The following is a 15425-nucleotide window of genomic DNA, read 5'->3' on the forward strand; positions in this document are numbered from 1 at the left end:
TCTCCCTTACATGCACGTGTGCTTTACTTTCACTCAAGACATCACAGTAATTAGTGTTTTGGAAAACAAAATACAGTACTATGACTCACATGGCATTGTGAACTTCGCCCCTAACTATTCATTAAGAGTTTGACCACTTATCTGACATGCAATAATTGGGGGACCAACTGAATGTTCTCATCATGGATCTCACTCTGTTACACGTGTGATTTGTTACTGTGCAGAATATCAAGACAATTTACACTCCCAGTAGAATGTCAAGGGGACTGAATATTCAATCAACACGCTTCCACGGATTTTACGGGTACCAACTGCGAAGGGGTTGTATTGCATCCAACTATGGTAACAGACACTGCAGAGACAGAAGAAAGTCTTGTCTCAGTAGTTAGGCTGAAGCTGAGCTGTCTTCAGTACTGGAAGGAGATGACAGAGTTGACTTTGTAGACGTGATAGGACCTGTTCCAGAAAACCCTTGAGAAGTAGTTTGTGTAGGGCGAGTAGTTCATCTTTATCTCATGACAGAATCGCCCGTGTTTGGAGAAAGAGTACATCTCACCTTTGTCATACACCACCTGGTGGAGGAAGGAGGGCAACAGTCAACACAAGAAAGAACAGTCATGTGCAAGAACGCAATCATGTATATAGGCTATATTTCTCAGAGCATCGTTATGTACTGTAACAATTGACTGCTTATCGTCAAAGTGTGTGTGTGCCTGGTATAATGTTGCAGGGAGTGGTGTTCATAATACTCACATGGCTGTTGGCGATATCCAGCAGGTCTTTGATCCTGCAGCCCTTGGTATGACTCAACTCGTTGCACAGCGACTCTTCGATAATCACGTAGCTCGTCTTGTGCAAAGACAGAATCTTGTAGACATCTTCCGCAGACCTCATTGCATACACCTGGTATGTCTATTTGACGCAAAACACAAGGTTTCAAATGGGGGGATTGACAGAAGGAAAAAAATAATGACTAGGGAAAACAGCTATCCCATGTTTCAGGGGGAGATTTTGTTTTAACCTGTAGGATTAATAATATTTGTCCTATCTCATAATGTTTTCTCCTGTTTGCGTCTACTCTACTAAGTGCACACCATACCATATGATTCAGGTAGCCCTACTCACATCCTCACTCCTCCTCAGCAGGTCAATGTCTGAGTAGAGAGGCAGACTGGTCACAGTCCAACCTGAGCACAGCTTCACCGAACCCAACAGCTGTGGGCTGCCCGCAAACACTGCTGCCATCGGGGCATGGGTCCTGGAGAGGAAAGAGAGGAACAGAGGCGGGATGGAAAGAAAAAGAGGGAGGGAGGCAGAAATGGGTTGGTGGGTCAGAACCCTCAGTAAGAATGTACTGTGTAACCCTCAAGTCCGTATTAAATTATCTGTGTGAGAGGCAATGAGGCAGATTACACACTTTATCCAGTTCATCAGCTCAACTGTGTCTGGGTCATAGAATTCCTGCAGCTCTGATAGTTCTGCTATGACACGAGGAAAGTACTGAAAGAAGGGCAGAGGGTTATGCCAATTTAACATGTTACAAATGCCACCTTAATTGTTAAAGTTCCAAAGCATATATTGCAAACCTCACCTCTCTCCATAAACTGAATCCAATGATGGTTGGAACTGCTGTGCTCAATATCAAGGCCTGTTTGGGTAAAACAAGCAGCAAAAGATGAATGCTATACTTTTACATTATGAACAGATATGGTGCTTGTAGCCTAAAACAGACTGTGATAGCAAGATATCACAGTCTGAAACAAAGCAATACAATTGCTTGGAAAGCTTCCTCTTACAAACAGAATAACATTACATATGAACTTACTCTACTGGTTGTCTCTGCAGTTGGCCCTTAAACCTCTGGAAATTTGAGAATAAATATCTATTATTAACCTGACTTTTCAAGACGCTGGTACTGCACAGAGATTTCCATCACCTGACACATGCACATAACCATGTAAACACCTGCACGCGATCGGCTAGTATGCACGCAGCATGTATTTACATCGTGTGAGCGTGCCTCAGGTGATGAACAAACCGTGACAGCCACGCACAGCGGCCCACATGCGTTTTCAAGTCGGTTAAGTAATACTTTCCTGGGAATATTTTGTCTCACATTTCCAACTGCATAAGGACGAAATCAGCTGACAACCAGTAGAGTAAGTTCAAATAAAATGTATTCAACATTCTGACTTGTAAAGGGACTGTTTGGTGTTCTGGAATCGATTTGTTAGCTATGAATATGGAGACGGAGGCATGTCCACACTCAAGGCGTAGAGGTTATGGTGATTGGAGACAATTGAATGGAAAATGCCTCCCTCACCAGTACCACAGGGTGGATGGACTTCAGCCTCAGCCACCTGAACAAAGTCACCCAGAGCTCTGGAGAACACACGCCAAACGCTGTGAACATGCAGACGTATGGGGTCCACAAATACTTCATCCTGCGGGAGAACACCACATGTGAACAATGACAGCCATTTGTTTTCATGTCTGAAAGGTTATAGCAAGTAAACCTGAAACATTTAGGAACATACCCCTCAAAGACCATAGCCAGAGCCCCGAACAGCATTGTGTGGAAAACGTGGTAGATGACCTCGGGTTGCTCTCCTATTCGTCCATCTTCGAGTCTGAGGTTCATTTTCATTGGCTCACCACTATCACCATGGAAACACAAAAATGACTGAATGGCCATATGAAGGTTCTTGTATTTCAAATCGACCACATTATGAGAACACAAAACAACAGCTATGTGTAGTTTCTAACCTGAGCCTCCTGTAGATGGTCTGCAGTGTTGATATGAGACAGATAAGGAGGACCAGTAGGTAAAAAGGCAGGACTGATGCTTGGGTCAGCCGCAGGAAAAAGTCCTGACTGGGGGTCTGGAAGCATTCTTGACACAGGAGCCGGTTAGTCACAAAGTCTCTGAGGAAGAGAAACCATTCAATATTTTCATCAACATTTTAATATTTACTGTTGTTCATTGCTAGTTAACATTATGATTGAACACTTAATATTACTACAATAAGACTTCACACTAGAATTATCTTATCGTTGTCTTATCGCTGAATGCCAAATATTTGGGTCAGTTGTATGTTAGAAAGTGTTACAACTCACGTTGTTGTGTTGAGTCCGAATTTCACTTCAAGAAATTTCAAAATGAAATCACTCTCTCTGACTGGCATTAGTCGCTGGAAATCAAATTAGATGAATATTACATGAAAATGTTGATTTTCCAACTCAAATCCCATCTACTACAACATGTTGTGTGATTGTTAATCAGACATTGCAATTTCCTTTCCAATACACATCCAGAGGGGGGAACACTCCCATATTTCCAACAATGTTACAATATTGATGAAACTGAACCAAAACTCAGGGACTCTCACCTTGGCCACATAGCTGAAGGTGATCCCGGTGGTGAAGCAAAGGTAGAAATGCAGAAAGAGCTTCATCAGTCTGGCCACTAGGGGGCCCATCTTCATGTTTTGCTGAAAACAAGACCACAGACAACATTTGAAAGCAATTGTGGCAACTGCCAAAGAAACCTCTGATTATCTAACATTAGCAGCTTCCATCATCTTATTAAGCCTAATTTACACCTTATGCTTCAATCAAACGTTCCCCCCATGTGCGAACGGTAGCGGATGTTCAATATTTCATCATTTTGCGTGCAAGGTGGAAGCTAACTTACAGCTCCAAAGCCTCACTGCCATTTGGTTTCACAGAGTAAGTCAGAAGCTCTCTCTACCTGGAAGTACCTCGCTAGCACTGAGCTGATGAGGAGGCTGAGCAAAGGAGAGCTGAGCAGGGCTGGGTTCTGGAATTGGAGGACGTAGGCCAGGAAGAGAGAGCTCAGGTACACCTTGTGAATGTCAGCCATCTTGTCAATCCCACAGAGACACAGAAAGAGACACTGAGTCTATATCCAATTGACTGAATACTATGACATTTTAGCCTACCGAAATTTCCTTCAGCAAATGTATCATCTATAACAACCATGAAGACGGAAGTCAGCATGTAGGTCTTCAAAATGAGATAATATCCCAATAACTTTGGAGGGCAGTAAGTAAGTACCTTGCGGGACGGCACCAGGTCAAAGGAGTCGAGCAGGAACAGGGCCAGGCCCTGGATGAAGAGCACGTAGTGGCTGTGCTCCCACACCAGGATGAAGGTGAAGGTGGTGGCACTCATCAGGAGGTAACAGAACATCTACAGCACAGAGAGGAGAGCCATCGTGGGAAAAACCCACAGGTGGTATGATGAAACACAAACTTAAAATATCCCATACATAACGATGAGCTCACAGCTTTTAAATCAATTTCATTGAAAGCAATACACAGAATGTCTCACTCTATCCCTCTCCCTCACTCCAATGACCTAGGTGTTTTTTTGAGGTAACATGCAAAGGTGGCTCACCTCTGATGCTGAGTTAATGTTATTACTCAGGAATCCTGTTAAGGCTGCAACTTGGCAAGAGAAGTAAGGCAAGGCCCAGTTGTCCCGCAGTGGAATGGCATAGTCCACTTTGGTTGTGTCTGGTCTGGGGAGACAATGAATGAACAATGACAGAATTAAAACAAGTTACGTTGTAATGTCTGAATGCCTAGGAAGACCATGATAATGGCTATGACCTGATTCATCACACTTAAATACTTTCTCTCATGGATTTAACAACGGTGGAAACTACCCTCCAGCCAACACCCCTATGCTTTTAAATCCATGATAGGGAGGGTACAAGTGCACACCTCTGGAAAAAGCAGGACAATGTCCCCATTGCCTGTATCGGAAAGGCCCTGGTCAAAAGTAGTGCACACTATAAAGGGAATAGGGTGCCACTTGGGACACACACATTGTGTCTGATAATGTGTCCATCTCCCACTCACCGGTTGATAACATACCAGGCCACAGCCAGTATGCCAGCCACGCACGTGCCACTCATCACCCAGCTGGACACGAAGAGGGCAGTGACATAGACAGCCTGGAGGCCAAACACCACCCCGATGTAGAAGTATACTGGCTCTATTACATCCTGCAGGGTGGAGGAAACCCTACCAGTCAGACACACACAGAGTACATCACTAGCATCTTTATGGCTGATAAGACTGCAGGATGTGGGTAGGCAGCACGTCAACTAACGCAAGTTTCCATGCAGCCAAAAACCACAAGTTCATGTCAAGATCTTTTTGATCAAGGGAAAGAGATGATCTCTAGGTGGTGCACTGACCTGGCTTCCTGTGATTCTATAGAGCAGGCTAGTAATAAGCTCTGGGTACAGAGACAGGCGTTCCACTGCGTTGATGGTCTGACCAGACACAGTCCTGTTGTCTCTCATCAGCTCGTATATCCCTAAAGCAGAAAATCAACAAATACATAACACAGAGATAATAAGATGACTGAAAACCTTAGATGTAGTAACAGTATGTCAACATATGATAGTGTTACAGTATAACCGTGACTGGGTGAGACAGGTTGTCTCAGGTTTGGATATCAAAACCACTGATTTGTATTGGATACTGGTTTGTTTGGGGAAAGATTAGACTATTACCTCTTTCAAAGGAGGGTGCTGTCAACATGTGTTTGTAGTAGTAATAGTAGAGTCCACTGCCACCCTGGAAGGTGATTTCCCGTTCCAGCTCCTGAAACAAAATAAACACAAAGGCAGGATAAGCACTGTTCATATTTCTGTTAACACCTGGCCATTATCTAACGATGTATCAGAGAGAGAGAGAGCGAGAGAGAGAGAGAACTGGATTGGGGAAGACCAAGCGCTACCCTAGCCTGGTTACTAGTCTGTAGGCTATCATTCCACTCCTTGCTACTCCTTGTCATGCAAATGTGGCATGACAAGGAGTGGTAAGGAGTGGAATGGTAACACAGACTAGTACCCAGGCAAGCGCTACCCACCTGTCTGCTAGAAAACCAGAACTTCCTCTCGTGGTAGGTGTAGAGATACACTGCATACATCATGCCACATGTAACTGCTGCCAGGCATCCGAAGAACAGCTTCACTAGACTCTGAAGCATAACCGCTGCGGAGTGGGGGTAGAGTACGTTTGAGCATCACGTTACTGTCAGACAAAAGTCACACACTACCCAACGCACGTCTTTTACTGTGTGATTGTGTCAGTCAGTGAGTAACCTTGTCCCCAGGCTATCTGCACATAAGCATTGGAGGAAGAATCTGGTGAAAGAGATTCATCAGTGAGAGGCTCCATCCCTACCCTTACTGCGAGAAAATAACAAGAGATCCACTCACATCTGCAGGCGCTCCGGTTTCTTTTGACAGGAGAGGGCTTCTGACTGTCTGCCTCCTCCTTTTTATCTTCATCCTTCTCCTCTTCATCTTCCTTCTCTTTCTCCTGAACCCCACAGGTAGCTCCATCTGTGTCCTCTGAACACTTCTCCTTCAGACTAACCTTGTCCACTGGTAAAAGAAAAGGAATACATTACAACTTCACCCACATATATTTATTTCCTGGCTGTCACCAAACCATGCAGGCCTTACAGTTGACACCTATTGAGTGTGGTTGGTTACTTGTAAAATTCTCTGAGCAAGGTTCAGATTCACATTGCTGGTGTTCCTCCTCTTCTCCCTCCTTTACCACTATTTTCCGGCATCTCAACTCTGCCATATCCTGTTAAACCACAAGAGGCATATTCACATTATGGGTCAGACACCCTGGCCTAACATAATCCACACAGCTAACGTAACTGCAGCTAGTTCCTGGCTAACTAGCTACCATTCTAGCTAACTAGCACCTAACGTTACTTCTGGCCTGCTAGTAGGTAACGTTAATTAACAATGTTAAGGTTAGCTAGTCAGCTAGCTAGCTAACCAAAATTAGCATACCGACAAAGTCTTAGCAAATTATGACATATCTGTACAAACAGGTAGCTTTCTAGCTGGCTAAACTAACGAATACCTAGCTACCTACCAGAGATTCACAGCAATTCCATGACATTAACAGAGCTACTACTACTACTACTAGCCTGCTAATACTTAGCTAGCTAACGAGTTTGTCTTCGAACTTGACTCCACGAATGACTAACGAGCTAGCTAGCTGCTCCGAGTCCTCAAGCGATTTCTTTACCCAACCATTTCTTCCCTACTGTCATCAACCCTTCTCCTACACACTAGATGGCAGTGTGGAAACTAGCTACATGTTTCTGTTAGAACTCCCAGGGAAGAAGTCTTCAGCATAGCTAGGTCTAAAACCAGGACAATAAACATCAGGAGATGAACCTAGAACTGTTCGGGACTCCGGGATCAATGTGAAGGGGAGCTAGAGGTCTATGGAGGCACAGAGGAGGCTGAAGATGACGTTTGAAGAGAACAACATCGTTTCAGTGAAGTTGTCAATGCTAAAGTGTTAAGAGATGGAGCTTGTTGTTGCGTAAGGACATTGTGCAGAGGGAAACATCTCACAGAGTGAAACAAATAGGGAAGTGTGAAGTGGTGTCGAGCAGCTGGACTGATCAAGCAGGGAAGCAGTGAATTAAATGGGTGATAACAGGAGTGAGTGCCTGTGAGTGATAGCATTAAAGAGGTAAGCGACAACATTTTAGTGAATATTCAAAGATCGCAAGCAACAAGGGGTGGAGTTAGCCTGTCTATTCTGTTACACTTCAAGGACAGGGTACTGCCAAATAAAGTAACCATAGGATATATGAGTTATTATGTGAGGGTTTATGTACACATATGGTGGGTGTCAGGCAATGTTGCAGTGTAGGTGCAACAAGTGAGAGTGGTGAGAAGGGCGTCATATGCTGAGGCAGAGAGGGTGGATCCAGGTCTAGGGAGATACAGGTTGAAGGGAGAGATGGGTAGGAGCATCTAGACCGGGGATTACGTGGCTGGTGGGCGGCGATATGGTATACATAGATAAGAGAAAGCTGGTGATGTTCATAGCAGGAGCTATCAATCACTGCTAAAGTAGAGCTAATAGTGAAAGTGGCTTATTTCCCTAATTAAAATGGAAATCAATTTACAACATTTTTGACATGCGTTTTTCTGGATTGTTTTGTTGTTACTCTGTCTCTCACTGTTCAAATAAACGTACCATTAAAATTACAGACTGATCATTTCTTTGTCAGTGGGCAAATGTACAAAATCAGCAGGGCATTAAATACTTTTTTCCCTCACTGTACATGTGTAGGGGGGCAATGCAAATAGTCTGGGTAGCCATTTGATTAGATGTCCAGGAGTCTTATGGCTTGGGGGTTGAATCTATCCTAGACTTGGCACTCCAGTACCGCTTGCAGTGCGGTAGCAGAGAGAACAGTCAATGACTAGGGTGGCTGGAGACTTTGACCATTTTTAGGGCCTTCCTCTGACACCGTCTGGTCCTGGATGGCAGGAAACTTGGCCTCGGTGATATACTGGGCCTTGCTGTCTTGCTGTCGGAGGCTGAGCAGTTGCCATACCAGGCAGTGATGCAACCCGTCAGGATGCTCTCGATGGTGCAGCTGTAAAACCTTTTGAAGATCTGAGGACCCATGCCAAATCTTTTCAGTCTCTTGAGGGAGAATAGGTTTTGTCGTGCCCTCTTCACAACTGTCTTGGTGTGCTTGGACCATGTTAGTTTGTTGGTGATGTGGACACTAAGGAACTTGAAGCTCTCAACCTACTCCACTGTAGCACCGTCGATGAGAATGGGGACGTGCTCAGTCCTCCTTTTCCTGTAGTCCACAATCATCTCCTTTGTCTTGATCACGTTGAGGGACAGGTTGTTGTCCTTTCACCACACGATCAGGTCTCTGACCTCCCTATAGTCTCAATGTTGTCGGTGATCATGCCTACCACTGTTGGGTCATCGGCAAACTTAACGATGGTGGAGTCGTGCCTGGCCATGCAGTCATGAGTGAACAGGGAGTACAGGAGGGGACAGAACATGCACCCCTGAGGGGCCCCCGTGTTAAGGATCATTGTGGCAGACGTGTTGTTACCTACCCTTATCACCTGGGGGCGACTCGTCGGGAAGTCCAGGATCCAGTTGCAGAGGGAAGTGTTTAGTTCTAAATTTATGGATGAGCTTTGAGGGCACTATGGTGTTGAACGCTGAGCTGTAGTCAATGAATAGCATTCTCACACAGGTGTTCCTTTTGTCCAGGTGTGAAAGGGCCATTTTTTTAACCTTTATTTAACTAGGCAAGTCAGTTAAGAACAAATTCTTATTTTCAATGACGGCCTAGGAACAGTAGGTTAACTGCCTGTTCAGGGGCAGAATGACAGATTTGTACCTTGTCAGTTCAGGGATTTGAACTTGCAACCTTTTGGTTACTAGTCCAACTCTCTAACCACTAGGCTACCTGTCACCACATTAGAGGTCTTACCGGGGGTGGCCATCATAGGCCCAGGAGTGGAACCGTTGGGCCCGGGTTGGTATGTTGTGCCCATAATTGGCCAGATGACAGTTTTCAGAGCAACATAGTTGTCGACGTCCGCCAGTGCCAAGTCCCTACAGGCCCTTTGGACTTCTCCAGTCAGAAAGGTGGCCACCTTGCCTGATTCCGCCATTTGGTCCAGCCGGAGCATGGCTTGGGTAAGCTTTGGGACTGCCTCCTGAAGGACAAGGACGATGCTGTTACAGCATCTTCCATGATGACCACTGGCTTCTTATTTTATTGTGAGTTCAGAGCATGGGAGGGTTCTGCCAGCATTCTCCACCAAGTGTGGCAGCCCAGGGGAGTCAGAGGTGAAACTCACAATAAAATAAGACAGCGGGAGACAGTTTGACGGTGCTCAAACAAAAGTAGTTCTTTAATAAAGGTTGGGGGGAATGGGAAGGGGAGAAATACAACTGAAAGGCCTCTCAGATAACGAGTTGGTCGCTCTGTGTCTGGTGTTGCGGCTCCACGGACCGCCTATGTTAATGCACAAACAAAAGAGAGAGACAGAGATGAGTCTGGGGTTTTAATGTTTTCTCTAAACATGCGTTGGGTGGCGTGCTGCCTGGGAATGAGTTATTTTCCTTTGGGGGCAAAGAAAAGGAAGAGAGAGAGAGACAGTAGAGTCAAACATTGCCTGGTATATTCTTTGGTGTCTAATCGCTGTGCTTATCATACTCACTCTGGTTCTTCTGAGGTTTAGGCGTACCCTCTGCCTGTCTGCCCGAGTGACTGCACCACTACCTATACCCGTTGGGTTATCTAGGAACAGGTGGGACCAATTCCAGGTCCAATTGGTTGCAGCACCTGGACTGGGTAGTATTGGTGTTGAATCACCAGCCCCTGTTGGTGCCTGTAGAGCTGTCCATGGTGTTGAATCACCAGCCCATGTTGGTGCCTGTAGAGCTGTCCATGGTGTTGAATCACCAGCCCCTGTTGGTGCCTGTAGAGCTGTCCATGGTGTTGAATCACCAGCCCATGTTGGTGCCTGTAGAGCTGTCCATGGTGTTGAATCACCAGCCCCTGTTGGTGCCTGTAGAGCTGTCCATGGTGTTGAATCACCAGCCCCTGTTGGTGCCTGTAGAGCTGTCCATGGTGTTGAATCACCAGCCCATGTTGGTGCCTGTAGTGTTGAATCACCAGCCCCTGTTGGTGCCTGTAGAGCTGTCCATGGTGTTGAATCACCAGCCCCTGTTGGTGCCTGTATAGCTGTCCATGGTGTGAACTCACCTTGGCTTCTCTATCCCTGTAGAGCTGTCCATGGTGTGAACTCACCTTGGCCTCTCTATCCCTGTAGAGCCCTCCATGGTGTTGAATCACCAGCCGTTGAATCACCAGCCCCTGTTCGTGCCTGTAGAGCTGTCCATGGTGTGAACTCAACTTGCCCTCTATCCCTGTAGAGCTGTCCATGGTGTGAACTCACCTTGGCCTCTCTATCCCTGTAGAGTTGTCCATGGTGTTAACTCACCTTGGCCTCTCTAACCCCGTAGAACTGTCCATGGTGTTGACTCCCCTTGGCCTCTCTATCCCTGTAGAGTTGTCCATGGTGTTGACTCACCTTGGCCTCTCTATCCCTGTAGAGCTGACCATGGTCCTGCTTCTTCCTTTGTAGCTCCGTGCTGGCCCCCGGGTTGCCACAACATGCATACGCACACGCACTCTACACACACATACATTGTAATATTGTTTTATGTTGGTATTAAACATTTTGTATTGTAGATATGTAGAGGTGTAATAATGTTATATGATGTACTGTTTTATATTTTGTTTATATATAATGTAAGTGCCTTATTGTGTTTGGACCCCAGGAAGAGTCAGCAGCTAACGTTAATGGGGATCCCTAACAAATACAAATCATGTGGTTATTCTGTAAGGGTAGAATAAAACCATTTTTTATTACCATTATTGTTCTTTATTTATTTATTCAGGGAAAACCCATTGAGACCATGTTGTCACTCCCAAGGATGCCCTGATCACAACAATACAACAACCAATAAATACAATGTAAAACAAAAATGTATTATGTTAAATGATGGAGAACGAACAGCCTGGTGTCTCCAGGAGCGCTATGACAAGATGGACATGTGTTTCCTTAGCAGCCTGTGCTGCCACAGCTTTTCTTAGTCGGCTAGTCTGTGTGATGAGAAATATATTACAGAGAACAGTTTTGTATAAAGTCTCTTTGTGATGAGAAAGTCTAGTCAAACAGAGATCTGTGTGGCAGACCAGAGCCATGTTAATCTGATACAAGACAACATTAAGAAAAATCTATCAGGGAGAGTAAATATGTTCAGCATTACAAAAAGTCTATGTACATCAAATTCACCACTCTGAAAGACCAAGCGCTATATATATGATAAACTGGATATGGTCAAAAACAAAGTCTCTCGTAACACACAGAGCAGAACCAAGACCACCTATAGACCACCAAAAACAAAATTATAGCTTGGCAAAATAGCTTGTAGTTTCAGGGCAGTGAAATACTGGAACTCCTTGCCAGAAAGTTCCAAAAAGTTTTTTAAAGAGATTAAATCACAAAATGTCTTCAATGAATATAGTGGGTCTAAGAGGTTGTTGTAATATGTTGTATTATTTATTAATATGTGCACATGAGGTATGTGGGTGGGAGTAGGCTGGGGGGGGTGTACCTCATATGTATAGGTAATAGGAATGTGGATCTTGTTTTGTGTTTTTGTGATGTTTTTTTAAAATTACATTTCTTAAGGACTATTGAAAGACTAGCCCTTGGGCTAGAAACAATCCTAATAAAATCTAAATCAAAGTACTGTTGATAATTAACTCCATCTGTGATATTAGTGCTTCAGGGACACTTAGTGGTCAAAGTGGGCACTGCCCCTGTGATCATCAGCAACAGGAGCCTACATTTGACATTTTAGTCATTTGGCAGATGCTCTAATCCAGAGCTATTTACAGTTAGTGTATTCACCCATGCGTCAAACTGAGTAACATAATAAAAAAAGTCCCCATCAATCTAATGCATTCACCTATGTTGGCCTTTTGCATCTGGAAGATGTCAGACCTTTAGACATCCCCAAAATCGGTCTTGTCACAAAAACGACTGTAGCGCCTGAACTATTATGACCACTCTATGGAAAGGGGAGACTCTCACAAACACGACGGTGTTCACCGTTTTGCTCTAGGTCCCCCACAAGTGTCACGGGACTCGTCTGAAGATAACCTATACAAGCAAATGAAAGTACGGAGGTAATTTTGTGCCCCCAAAAATGTGGGGTTAAATATGTGTAAAAATATATATATTTTTCTGAGCTTTCTTATATTTTATATTTCCTAGTACTGTAGGACAGACACTTCTAAACCTTATTCCTTATGATATATTTTTCGACTGTCTTTTTTTCAATATATTCAATGCGTTTCTATGGGCTATAGTTGTAAAGGCCAAAATTCTATATTTTATCGGACTCGGGGACAGAGAAGAGCTTGGACTGGGCTGAGCGGGAGCTCCCCTTCCGTAGGGGTGGGTGGGCCAAGAGACCAGAGGTGGCAGAACAGAATGCTTGGGTTGGGGTGAAGGGTTTGAATATAGCCTGAAGATGGGGAGGGAAGTTCCTCTTGCTGCTCCGTAGGCAAGAACCATGGTCTTGGAGTAGATGCGAGCTTCGACTGGAAGCCAGTGAATTGTGTGGAGGAACAGGGTGACATGGGAGAACTTGGGAAGGTTGAAAACCAGAGGGGCTGTCGTCCTGATGGGAGATGACAAGTGCCTGGATTAGTACCTGCACCGATTCCTGTGTGAGGTATGGTCGAACTCTATGGATGTTGTAGAGCATGAACCTGCAGGAGCGAGTCACTGCTTTGATATTTGTAGAGAACGACAAGGTGTTGTCCAGGGTCATGCCAAGGTTCTTTGCACTCTGGGAAGGTGACAATGTGGAGTTGTCAACCATGATGGAGAAGTCTTTGAGCGGGCAGGCCTTCCCAGGGAGGAAGTGCAGCTCCATCGAATTTGAGCGTGGTGGGCCAACATGCAAGATGAGATATCTGCCAGGAACGCAGAGATGCGTGTCGCCACCTGGGTGTCAGAAGGGGGGAAGGAGAAAAGTAGTTGACTGTCATTCGCATAGCAATGATATGAGGATATGTGAGGACATGATGGAGCAGAGTGTCTTGGTTTATAGAGAGAAGAGGAGAGGGCCAAGAAACGAGCCCTGGAAGACACCAGTAGTGAGAGTACGTGGTGCAGACACAGATCCTCTCCACGTCACCTGGTAGGAGCGGCCTGCCAGGTAGGATGCAATCCAAGAGTGTGCAGAGCCTGAGACGCCCGGGGCTGAGAGGGTGGAGTGGAGGATCTGATGGTTCAAGCTGTTGAAGGCAGCAGAGAGATCTAGGAGGATGAAAACAGAGGAGAGAGAGTCAGCTTTGGCAGAGAGGAGAGTCAAACCCCCTGCCCTGAGACAGTGGAGAGGAGAATCTGATGGTTCACAGTGTTGAAGGCAGCAGATAGATCTAGGAGGATGAGGACAGAGGAGAGAGAGTCAGCGTTGACAGTGCAGAGAGCCTCCGTGACACAGAGGAGAGCAGTCTGGGTTGAGTGACCCGTCTTGAAGCCTGATTGGTTAGGGTCAAGAAGATTGTTCTGAGAGAGATAAGTCCTCAGGTGATCAGAGAAAGTACTCTGAATTGTTTTGGAAAGAAAAGAAATAAGGGATAAAGGTCTATAGTTGTTGACGTCCAGATACAGTAAGTTGTGTTGGTTTCTTGAGGGGGGAGCAACTCGAGCCATTTTAAAGTCAGAGAGGATGCAGCCAGTGGTCAGGGATGAGTTGATGAGGGAAGTGAGGAATGGGAGAAGGCCTCCAGAGATGGTCTGGAGTAGGGAGGAGGAGATGGTGTTGAGTGGACAGGTTGTCGGGTCGCCAGACCTCACTAGTTGCAGGATTTCATCTGGAGAGAGGGGAGAAAGAGGTCCAGGCAAAGGTTAGTTCTGTGAGAGTGGGACCAGTGGACCTAATAGGCTGAGTGAATGAGGAGCGGATGTCGTCAACCGGGGACCAGTCATCGAGAGAGAGAAGATTGTGACAGCGCATGACCGTCTGGGAAGAGGCTGAGTGGCTAGGGTTGGAGGAAAGGTAGACAGAAAAGGAAACAAAGTAGTGATCAGAGGGGGGTTGAAGTAAAATTAGTAGGCAAACAACCTCAAGTAAAGATCAAGCATATTGCCTGCCTTGTGAATTGGAGGGGATTGGGAAAGGGTGAGGCCAAAAAAGGCAAGGAGAGGAAAGAAATTAGTTGAAGGCAAACGTTGGGCGGTTAAAGTTGCCTAGTATAAGAAGAGCAGTGAGCCATCGTCAGGAAATTAGCTTATCAAGATGTCCCGTTCATTGAGGGATTCTCCAAGGGCACCCGGTGGGTGATAGATGACAATGTAAAGCTTGAGTGGACAAGTGACAGTGACAGCATGGACTTCAAATGAGGAGATGTACAGGTGAAAGAAAGACTTTGTAATACATTTTGTATGACACTTTATAATGCTTCTGTAAATTACATGTTTGTAAAACTCCCATATCTTGTAATACATGACATGTTGCAAAAACAAACTTTTTGTTGCAAAAACTAAATTAGTGTTCTTGCTAGATATTTCAGGTCATATATATTGAATTCTGCACTGTAATGTAGTCTGAGGCTGTGAAGTATCAAATACCATGAGGACACTCAACCCTTACTAAGCCAAATGGAATGGTCAGACTGCAGAACATTGTTGAATTTATTTTTCCATTTCCTTCAACATAAAATTACTCAGCATTTTGAAATAGCCAAAAGCCCCCTGTAGATATTAGCAAGCATAGAAGTGATGTCCAAGTCAGTCATGAGTATCCTTGGTATGCAGATAGAACAAGCATTATAATTTTTAAAATATCTATTCCATATACACCCACTAGGTGGTGATGCAATATCATGTGTGTAGGATTGTGAGGATGCATATTTGAGGTAGGAGGTACTATAGACAGACATCACAAAGCAAATTGCGCCTGAGATTTTTATTAATATTTCCA

At 45.0% G+C, this 15425-nt stretch overlaps 1 protein-coding gene across 3 annotated transcripts; it reads right to left on the reverse strand.

The window, feature by feature from the left end:
- On the reverse strand, positions 1 to 7153 carry LOC112264960 (probable C-mannosyltransferase DPY19L4). 3 transcript variants are annotated; one of them, XM_024441894.2, is made up of 20 exons: positions 6939 to 7153; positions 6518 to 6638; positions 6260 to 6427; positions 5908 to 6032; positions 5549 to 5639; positions 5228 to 5349; positions 4887 to 5032; positions 4420 to 4543; positions 4078 to 4212; positions 3752 to 3883; positions 3390 to 3491; positions 3118 to 3191; positions 2767 to 2925; positions 2538 to 2657; positions 2324 to 2444; positions 1592 to 1648; positions 1418 to 1500; positions 1126 to 1258; positions 754 to 912; positions 1 to 572 (listed from the first exon to the last, which is right to left on the reverse strand). In XM_024441894.2, exons 1-20 carry the CDS (start codon positions 6963 to 6965, stop codon positions 408 to 410), a joined length of 2364 nt encoding a protein of 787 aa, XP_024297662.1. In that variant the 5' UTR covers positions 6966 to 7153; the 3' UTR covers positions 1 to 407. The 3 variants fall into 3 exon arrangements, with proteins under 3 accessions (XP_024297662.1, XP_024297661.1, XP_024297663.1); XM_024441893.2 differs by having other exon boundaries at positions 6509 to 6638; XM_024441895.2 differs by having other exon boundaries at positions 6539 to 6638; positions 6939 to 7152.
- Positions 7154 to 15425: the final 8272 nt, after the last annotated feature.

The sequence above is a fragment of the Oncorhynchus tshawytscha genome, linkage group LG13, assembly GCF_018296145.1.
Source record: "Oncorhynchus tshawytscha isolate Ot180627B linkage group LG13, Otsh_v2.0, whole genome shotgun sequence".
NCBI classification, from domain to species: domain Eukaryota; kingdom Metazoa; phylum Chordata; class Actinopteri; order Salmoniformes; family Salmonidae; genus Oncorhynchus; species Oncorhynchus tshawytscha.